At 36.1% G+C, this 10,721-nt stretch overlaps 1 protein-coding gene across 1 annotated transcript; it reads left to right on the forward strand.

Moving 5' to 3' along the window:
- Positions 1-805: 805 nt before the first annotated feature.
- On the forward strand, positions 806-1,111 carry LOC106882937 (SCAN domain-containing protein 3-like). Its single transcript, XM_014933785.1, has one exon. The coding sequence runs from the start codon at positions 806-808 to the stop codon at positions 1,109-1,111; it is 306 nt and encodes a 101-aa protein (XP_014789271.1).
- Positions 1,112-10,721: the final 9,610 nt, after the last annotated feature.

Genomic DNA, 10,721 nt, shown 5'->3' on the forward strand with positions numbered 1-10,721 from the left:
TTGTACAACAGCAGCTATTTTTCGCTATGTATCAAACTTCTTTCAGAAAAACTAACTTCCGTGGGATTCGCTGGTGCACTGATGGAGCTCCAACCATGTTAGATCTGAAGTATGGATTCATTACTAGGGTGAAAGAAAAAATCCATCTGTTGTATGTACTCACTGCATACTTCCTTGTGAAGCCTTAGTATCCAGAACCTTACCTACTGAAATGAGAAATGTCCTGAACGTGGTTATCAACGTTGTCAGCCTTGTTAAAGGTGGAGTCTTAAACAGTCGTCTTTTTAAACTGTTATGTAAAGATATGGAATCTGAACATGAAGCATTGCTTTTTCACTCGAACATGCAATATCTATCAAAGGGGGAAAGTGCTTGGACGGCTTTATGAACTACGAGAAGAAGTTGCAATATTTCTAGATTTGCAGCAGAAGGCAAATCTCCATGACAAGTTCCAGTCTGAAGGCTTTCCTGGTGGACATCTTCGAAGCGTTGAATGCTCTCGACCTTAAGCTACAAGGGAAAAACAACATTCTCACGCACCACGACACCATTCGAACCTTCATGGCTAAACTTGACCTCTAGAAATGTCGAATTCAGCAGGTAAATACAGCCAGTTTTAGTTACTTGTATTCTACTCTAATTCCCGGTAACCTTGATTCTGAATTAAAGAAACAAATAATCACTCATCTAACTGACTTGAAAACAGAATTCATCAGATACTTCTCAGACTTAAATGAAAAGCGTGTAGCTTGGAAATTCATCAAGAACCCATTTTAGTTGTGAAGTGACGGATGTTTTCGATGAAATGCAAGAGTTTCTTGAGCTGAAGTTCAACTCCTCAGATAAGGAAGACTTCAAAGAGCTGGATCTTGAAATGTTCTGGATTAAGTACCTTCCTGTTTACTCTCTGATCTCACATCAGGCTCTTCGGATTTTAGCTATGTTTAGATTCACGTATCATTGTGAAGCTGCATTTCCCACGTTCATTGCTGTTAAAACCAAGTACAGAAACAGGCTGAACGTTGAAAGATACTTACGTTGTGCACTCTCTGGCATTCAATCACACATTCAAGATATTGTAGCTAAGAAGCAGTGTCAAGTATCTCACTAATGTTGTGACTAATAAAAAAACCTTTGTTTTTTGCTAAAAAACAGTGTCAAGTATCTCACTTTTTGTATAATGTGATTATATATAAAATTATACATATTTTGTATAATGTGACTAATTCATATTCAGTAAAAAGACTAAAAATATATTTTAGATTTCATTAAAAATCTGGGGGGGGGGGTTTATTCATAGATGCAAGGAGGACGAAGAGAGAAGGACAAACTCCTAAGGGAGGCTTGGTAATAAAAAGGTTAAGAACCACTGTTCTAAGTTATTATTTCAAGTACATTTTTTTATTTTGAAACAAAGCAACAAAAAACATCTGCATCTAAATGAACTGTCATGTATAACCGACCAGTTTTTAAATGTGAGAAATATTTTTCTAATTAAAATCTGTCAGAGAAAATTGCTCGTATGAAAACTGAACTATAGAGGAATGTCGGGAAAGGAACTCTGGACAAGTAAATGTTTCACCTTTCAGATTCTTGTTTCTCTGAGGTAGTCAGGTCACGAGTAAGGGCTATTTTGCTATGCCTAGTCTTTGCTGTGGGACAATAATTACACTGGTCTACAAGGTTTTTGGTGTTTAAGAAATAGACATTATTCCTATATAAAATCGGTCTCCTGAATCCAAATATAAGCTTCTTTTTGACCTGTCAGATCTAGTTTTTAAGTTATTGAACATCCCTATAGTCATTTTGTATGTGTGTACGTCCAGTATGCAGTATTCATTACCTTATTCTAAGTTTTTTTCCATCCATTTGAGATGCTGTGGTGAACTAAGCAATAGAAAATGAACAAGACATCCTCTTCAAGAAAGTGTTGCGTTAATTCTCCAGATGTGTTTTGTTATGTTTGTGGAGAATAAACATTACCAGAAAATCGAAAAAAAAAAATCACTGATTTTGCTGAAAGAGCGTATATGGCGTATTTTGGTGTCAAACTGGAAGACCAAGATAAATATTGGGCACCACATAGTGTCTGCAAACAATGTACAGAACATTTTCAACAATGGACTAAAGGGTCAAGGAAAAGGATGAGATTTGCTATACCAATGGTATGGCGGGAGTCCTATAATCACGTGGATGACTGCTATTTTTGTAGCCTTAATTTGAAGGGTATTCACCGGAAAAATCGACAAACGCTTGTCTCTCCTAATCTTGCCTCTGTTATTAGACCAGTTCCACACAGTGAAGAGCTTCCTGTTCCTGTTTTCAATGCCTTGCCTCAGATAAATTTACCCTCAACCAAAGAAGATTCATCACCTGAAGATGACACTAAAGATCAAGACTTTTCAGGTGAGACTTTATCTCAGCTACTCTCCCAGGTAGAGCTGAATGATCTAGTTCGTGACTTGAACCTCTCCCAAAATTCTGCAGAACTGTTGGCTTCCTGACTGAAAGAAAAGAATCTTCTAGAGAACGGTGTCCGTGTAACTTTTTATCGGATTTGGTATGAAGAGTTCGTTTCTTTCTTCACAAAAGAGGAAGAACTGCTTTACTGTAGAGACGTCAGTGGACTTCTTAATAAACTTGGCATTAAGGAATAGAAACCAGAGGAATGGTATCTTTTCATAGTTAGCTCTAAGAGTAGTTTAAAATGTGCATTGTTGCACAACAGAAATGTGTATAGCTCTGTCCAACTCGGCCACTCAGCAAATCTGAAGGAAAAATATGAAGAAATTAAGTTGGTTTTAGAGAAGATACTGTATCATGATCATAAATGGGTCATCTGCGTTGACTTAAAGATGGTAAATTTCCTAATGGGACAGCAATCTATATACCAAATGCCTATACTTTATTTGCATGTGGGACAGTAGAGACTGAGTAAACCCCTATGTTAAGAAAGACTAGCCGCCTAGAACAAATATGGCTCCATGTAGAGCTGCCTATATATTGGAAGAACCTTTAGTTGAGCGAGATAATATCATTTTCTCCCCTTTGCTCATCAAATTTGGATTGATCAAGCAATTCGTCAAAGCTCTTGACAAAAATGGGGAATGCTTCAAGTATATCTGCAGTATACCTCCAAACTTGACGATTGAAAAACCTAAAGCAGGGATGTTTTGATGTACCACAGATCTGTAAGCTCTTGAAGGACATAAATTTCGTGAAAACTATGAGCAGAAATGAAGCATCGGCTTGGCTAGCCTTTGCAGAAGTAGTGCAAAATTTCCTTGGGAAATACAAAAGTGAAAACCATAAAGACCCTGATATCAATTTTTCGTGATATTGGCGCGAATATGAAAATCAAAATTTATTATCTTTTTAGTCATCTTGATCGTTTTCTTGAAAATCTCGGAGAACAAAGTGAATGATACCATCAGGACATCAAGGTAATGGAAACTCGGTATCAAGGACATTGGGATGTTGTAATGATGGCAGACTATTGCTGGTGTTTAAAACGAGATAGTCCTGTTGCTCAGCATTCACGGTGCCCAAAGATGCGTAAATTTATTCCTTGAATTTTCTGCCAAAAATCTTTACCAATGAGCATTTTGAATTTTGAATTTTTATTTGTACTTTGTTTTATTTTGTGTTACGCTCTCTTTATTGATTCATATTATATGCCTCTTGTATGAATAAAATACTTACTCTATCAGGTCTAGTCAGAAAACTAAACCTGATAGAAAAAAACTGAAGCTATTTTTGAATTTAGCAAGTAAAATCACTTAAGAATTCGTTAAAATATTCCAGGCACCAGGCAAAAAAAAATTTTGTTACCCAATGTTATCTTTTATCATTTACATTTCTCCTTTTCTGGAGCGGGAGAATTCTACCGTCTCTTTCAATGTTTCAATTGTTTCCGTGTGTGTGTGTGTGTGTGTGTGTGTGTGTGTGTGTGTGTGTGTAAACTAACCTGTATTTGCTTAAAGTAGGTCATAAAACAATGCTCTGTCTAATCCTCTAGCACCAAGCCAGCTACTAGTAACCTATCACCTTTTAGCATCCTTCAATTAAGTTACTTTTCAAATGTCACAGTCAATTCAAAACCGACCACATTTTCACGGTATATGCGTAGATTATGTATAGTCGTTTTCCATATTTCACTGATAGTCTGAAAAACTACACTGCGAATTGTTAGAATGCAGTACTGTCAAAGACGGAGGGGAAGGTAAATTTGCGGGTGTTTCAAAAATTGCTTTTGATCGATATTAGTATTGATTTGATGTTTTCTGAAGCCCTCAATTCATACATGGGCTGACCCTTCAGGAATTTGTTATATTTTCAGATGCAATGATTCTAGGAAAGGACAATCGTACAGAATGACAAAACGTAATGTTGAATTTGTCAATTCTGGTATAAAGACAGTTGATGTCTGTTGTTTTGCTGTGTATATCAATGAGTAAAGAGGAGGTCAGAGCTGACCTGGGTATAAAGCAATATCCTTAATGGGGATACGTATCATATGTCATTGCATAGTTTCTAAGAAGTAAACGGCAGAATCCGAGGAAATTAATCATCGTTTATACCAGTAATTAAGAAGTAGAATCAGTTCGAAAGTAGAATGAATTACTTTACTCACTTTAGAGCTGTTTTTAGTTTCATTAATTTCATTGCCTTTCGCGGTTTCGTGGAGAGTTTCTCTAACGGAGATAATTTTTAAAAAATCAAACTTACATAGTAAGTTAAAAGAAAATTAATTACACAGGCGCATGAGTGGCTGTGTGGTAAGAAGCTTACTTCCCAAAGACATGGTTCCGGGTTCAGTCTCACTGCGTGGCACCTTGGGCAAAGATTTACTATAGCCTCGGGCCGACCAAAGCCTTGTGAGTGGATTTGGTAGACGGAAACTAAAAGAAGCCCGTCGTATGTATGTAAATGTGTGTATATATTTATGTGTGTCTTTGAGTCTGCATTTGCACCACCCCCCCCACCATCGCTTGACAACCGATATTGGTGAGTTTATGTCCCCATAACTTAGCGATTCAGAAAAAGAGACCGATAGAATAAGTACTAGGCTTACAAAGAATAAGTCCAGAGGTAGATTTTCTCGACTAAAAAACCCCCCTTTAAGTGGTGCTCTAGCATGGCCGCAGTTAAATTACTGAACCAAGTAAAACAATAAAAGAATAGAGATAACAAATACAATTGTATCAGTTTTGAATAGAGCAAGATGTCAAATCATGTTAGTTTGAGTCAGAATCCGGCGGTTAATGGAGTTTCTTTCATTCAGATTGCTTTTGCTTATCGGAAAAAGAGAGCCATCACAGCACTCCATTTCTTTCTTCCTCTAAAATACAAATTTGTACCTTACTCTTTAACTCTTTTACTTGTTTCAGTCTTTTGACTGTGGCCATGCTGGAGCACCACCTTTAGTCGAGCAAATCGACCCCAGGACTTATTCTTTAGAAGCCTAGTACTTATTCTATCGGTCTCTTTTTGCCGAACCGCTAAGTTACGGGGACATAAACACACCACCATCGGTTGTCAAGCGATGTTCGGGGGACAAACACAGACACACAAACACATACATATATATATATATATATATACATATATACGACGGGCTTCTTTCAGTTTCCGTCTACCAAATCCACTCACAAGGCTTTGGTCGGCCCGAGGCTATAGTAGAAGACACTTGCCCAAGGTGCCACGCAGTGGCACTGAACCCGGGACCATGTGACTGGTAAGCAAGCTACTTACCACACAGCCACTCCTACGCCTGTTGAAAATAAATATATTAATTAAAATAAAATGATAATAACATTGAGTAACGTATAATGTAATACTTTGCTTCTAATAAGAAATAAACTAATGTATTGACAATTTTATAAACATCAAATGTTATGAGAAAAGTATCCTTGTTTACTTTTGCTTCATATGGGAATGTTTGAGTGAATAGAGTTAAGTACCAAACGCACAATATGCCTTTATGCTCTACATATACAGTATATGTACACACTGTATATTCATCGATGCAGTATATAGAGTATACCTCGTAAAGAATCAGCCACTTCAAAATGATTAATAAAAGTTTTATGTAAAATAATTAGTATCCATCACAAAGTTAATACATCGCACACACATGTCTAATGTTTATCTTGTCATAGAAAACACTTGTAAGAATATTTGCCTTTGTAGCATATTGCTGGAATTTGCAGAATCCAATATTTCAAAATAGAAATTCAAAGGTTATTTGACAAATAATTCATTGTTAATGAGATTGGTATACCTTGTTCTTCAAATTAAATGAAGTTAATCTATCCTTCATTATAAGGAACGGATGTTATGTGCTTCTGACACACAACAGATGACATACCCAAATTAAAAACAAATTGAAGTTCTTGCCATCATGTACAGAATAAAATACCACCATTTACTTTCTTATCTTTGACTTAAAATAAATAACTAATCAACACATCAAGGGAAAAGCTATTGTTAAATGCATAGAAAAATGGATTACTTTATATTGAAAAAGAATTATCAAATAATTTGAAAAAGAAATTATCAAACGTGCATAGTAGATAGAAATGAAACTAGATTTTGAACTCGATTCTTCATGTAAATTAGAATAAAATCATTAGCAAACAATTTTTTTCATACTTGACTACAAACTACTAAAGTCTGGTAACACTTGCAACCGTAGCCGACCATAACTCTTCAAACCAAATTACACAAAGAATGCCGTTGTTATTATTGTTTAGCTCTGGTCGACAAATGATCAAAGTCACTCCATTCATGACCACCCCCATCCTTTTTTTTATATATAACAAGCACGACATGATCCATGGGTTCTCTTTTTAGAGAAGATTTGGATACTATTTCTAACAGGTCTAGCAATTACATAAGTCCCCTTCGCCGGCTGATCTACAAAATATTTTAGCATCAGTATTTCAGATTTAAAGTGTTTTCCTGCAGTCAGTGACAAGTTGGCTGCGCTTTGCGGCACAGTACGTAGATTGGGATACCTTAATGCTATTTGTCTTCACTATTAATATAGTGTGAGAAGATATGAACTATTAATCTTCGGATGGTTTCCTGGTACTTTAACCAATCAACCATCTGCAATCTCAACTTTGTATTTATAGAAATGTTTGTGTAATAGTTTGAAATTATTTCGAGTTTCGCCAAACGGCTTATAGCGACTGATAATCGCAGACAATCTCAATCATCCGCTAGTCATACTAGAGTAAACAGTTTCTTTTTTTATATGAATTAATATGTATGTCTGTGTGTGTGTGTGTGTGTGTGTGTGTGTGAGCAAGCAAGATTATCTATCTATCTATCTATCTATCTATCTATCTATCTATCTATCTATCTATCTATCTATAAATCTACACTCAATCAATCAATCTATCAATACACACACACACACACAAACAAACACACACAGGCACACACACACACACATACACACACACACACACATTATCTGAAAGTCCTGGGAGAGCGTGTTTGTAAATGAATTTGTCAATAGATTTACATGTGAACGTTTAATAAACATACATGTAGCTAGCACAGTAAAGATAACTGTATGTTTTATTAAACGTGCACACACGCACACACACGCACATACACACACACGCACACACACACAACGTACACATGTACAGATACACACGCCCCCCCACTCCACAAACACATACCCACATGCAACATGATGTATTGAAACGATACTTACAGGAAGATGTAAATGTGTCAGAATCCACTTAACTCTCTTGTGTCAATTTAGTCTGGGAAAAAAGTATTCAAGCTATTTACTCCTATCACTAGCTTGTATGATGGCGGATGGAAATAGAAAAATCTTCTCCGTGAAATGACTTAGTACTTTTTATAACGTTGGATATCAGGTTCGGAAGAGCCTCGGATATAATACCAGTTGTTCTGAGTTCAAATCACAACTTGAAACATGTACTCAAATCTTGTGATAAATCTAAGATAAGATAGAATCTCTGCAGGGCAGCAAGCTGGCCGAATCGTCAGCACGCCGGACAAAATGCTTAACGGCATTTCGACCATCTTTACGTCCCAATTTCTAATTCTGCTGAGGACGACTTTGCCTTTCATCCTTTCTGGGTCGATAAAATAAATACCAATTGAAAACGGGGCCGATGTAGTCAACTTTCCCCCTTCCCTGAAATTGCTGGCCTTGTGCCAAACTTTGAAACCAATGTCTTCATACACACACACACACACACACACACACACACGCACATCACGCTCTCCCTCTCTCTCTCTCTCACACACATACACACCACGCTCTCTCTCTTTCTCTTCCTCTCTCTCTCTCTCTCTCTCTTTCTCTCTCTCACGCACACACTCGATTTTGCTTTTCATCCTTTTGGGGTCGATAAAATAAGTACCAGTAGAATGCTGAGGTCAATATAATCGACCTAGCCCTGAAATTGCTGATCTTGTACCAAAATTTATTCACTCTAAAGTACCTCTACCTGTAATATATATGGGGCGAGCTTTGAGAGTTGCATTTCCTCGCGTTCGGTAAAAATGTGTTTATCATGGTAGTTTGACCTTAGAGTCCCTCTTAGCGTGAGGCATTCAAGTATAGTAATGCCCTTATATAAATATATATATATATATATATGTATCGTGGCACTCCGTCGGTTACGACGACGAGGGTTCCAGTTGATCCGATCAACGGAAAAGCCTGCACGTGAAATTAACGTGCAAGTGACTGAGCACTCCACAGACATGTGTACCCTTAACATGGTTCTCGGAGAGATTCAGCGTGACACAGAATGTGATAAGGCTTAATTTGAACTAAACGAAAGATAACACCGTTTACACCCTTCCGCTTTATTTTTTCTTTTGTTCCATGCTCAATCTGTTTGGTATAATGATGTATAATATTTAGCAAAGTGAGTGTAAGCTCCAAGAATTAAGTAATTATCGTCTATATATTCTGTCGGGTAGTTTGTATTTAATGTTCTTATAAATATGGCTTAGCGCTTTTAATATGTTTGCGCAAATACTGGAAACGAAACAGAGTGGACAAGGCTGGAATATATTTGAGCATACGCCTGCATAATTGGGGCTAACCTGTGGCTAAACAACAGCAAGAGCAACAACTACAGCTGCTGTTGTTGCTGCTGCTGCTGCTACTACTACTACTACTTCTAGTAGTAGTAGTAGTAGTAGTAGTAGGGCTTATTCACAGTAACTGGTTACGATATGATTCTGAAGCATCTGTGTTACAACAAATGTGAAAAATACAAAACAGTATTTGAAAGACTGCTAAGATGATGGGGGATGAAAATATTACTTTTGCCAGATGGAAAAAGTAAAGTAGATAGGGACACGAAAAAAATTACGATTATTCATGGAATCTTTCATTTCATATCTAAGAATTACTTCAGATCAATGTCGGTGGTTTGGACGGGACGTCAGAGTGCAGACAGGAATCGTTGCAGTGTAGAGTTACTGTTTGCGAGCGAAGTTCAAACTGCGCTCGAGTTAATTTTGTGTTTTATCTTTCTATGTTCAATAATTTAAAGTAAAAGTCAATTTCTGGCGTTGGATTTATATTCATATAATGAATTGTTGATGTGAATGAAATTTTGAGACCATTTCTTTACAGCAGCTACTTACTTATGTAAACACATTTAATGAAGATTATTAAAATATCTTATGGTTGGATTACCACAGAATTCTTACATTGTGACGCAGCATTGCTAAAGAATTGAGAAAACAATGGTTTCACAGAAAATAATTTCACATTTCGCTTGGGAAACTTCTCTTTAGTATAGTCGGAAATCATGCAAGAAATATGATAGTTTCAAATGTAATTTCCATAAAGCAGTTAAGGATTGAACTCAGTAGTGGAAATAGATTTTGCGAACTAGGCATAGGTTAAGGTTGTATTCAAGATTTATGATTATCATAGAAGAAAAGTATCAGGGTACGCTTTTCACAACGTGCTGGCTTTTTAAATTAGTTTTAAATACGCACATGCACTTCCAAGAATATGCAATATCCATTTCCACACGCAATCCTTTAATAAACCATGGACCTCACGTTATTATAGAAGTCTAAAATTCATAACATCTCTTACGTTTGATGAAGATCCAAATCAGAGGTTTTTCCCACGTTATTTTTCCCCATGTTCATAACTTCACAATCTATAATGAAACAACAGGCATAGGAGGGGCGATGCATACCTCGTGCGTAGATAAATTTTTTTCGCAAATTATAGTATGGCTTACCTTGCGTTACTTACCCATGCTTTTAATTGTAAATGTTTGGCTAAATTACTTAACGGGAAATTCGGTTAAAAAAATTGTTTTTTTTTTTTTCAAGTATTACCATTTATGCGCCAGTGAAATTTAGAAATCAACTCGTAAATAAACGAAACTCTCAAATCCATCACCGTAACACGTACAAACACAGTTGCATATGTACGTATGTAAAAATATACTTATATGTATATTTTTACTTTTATATATATATAATTTATATTTAGATCTTACTTTATATTTTTTCAATTACATATCTTTTACTTTTTTATATTTATACATATTATTTATATTTAATCCTCATTCACTCATCTTTTATTAATCTCTCTCTCTCTCTCTCTCTCTCTCTCTCTCTCTCTCTATATATATATATATATATATATATATATATATATATACGCATACATTATTTACATTATT

Source organism: Octopus bimaculoides, chromosome 6 (assembly GCF_001194135.2).
Source record: "Octopus bimaculoides isolate UCB-OBI-ISO-001 chromosome 6, ASM119413v2, whole genome shotgun sequence".
In the NCBI taxonomy this organism is placed as follows: Eukaryota; Metazoa; Mollusca; class Cephalopoda; order Octopoda; family Octopodidae; genus Octopus; species Octopus bimaculoides.

Coding starts and splice junctions, on each gene's coding strand:
- LOC106882937 (XM_014933785.1), top strand. CDS start 806: ATGCAAGAGTTTCTTGAGCTGAAGTTCAACTCCTCAGATAAGGAAGAC.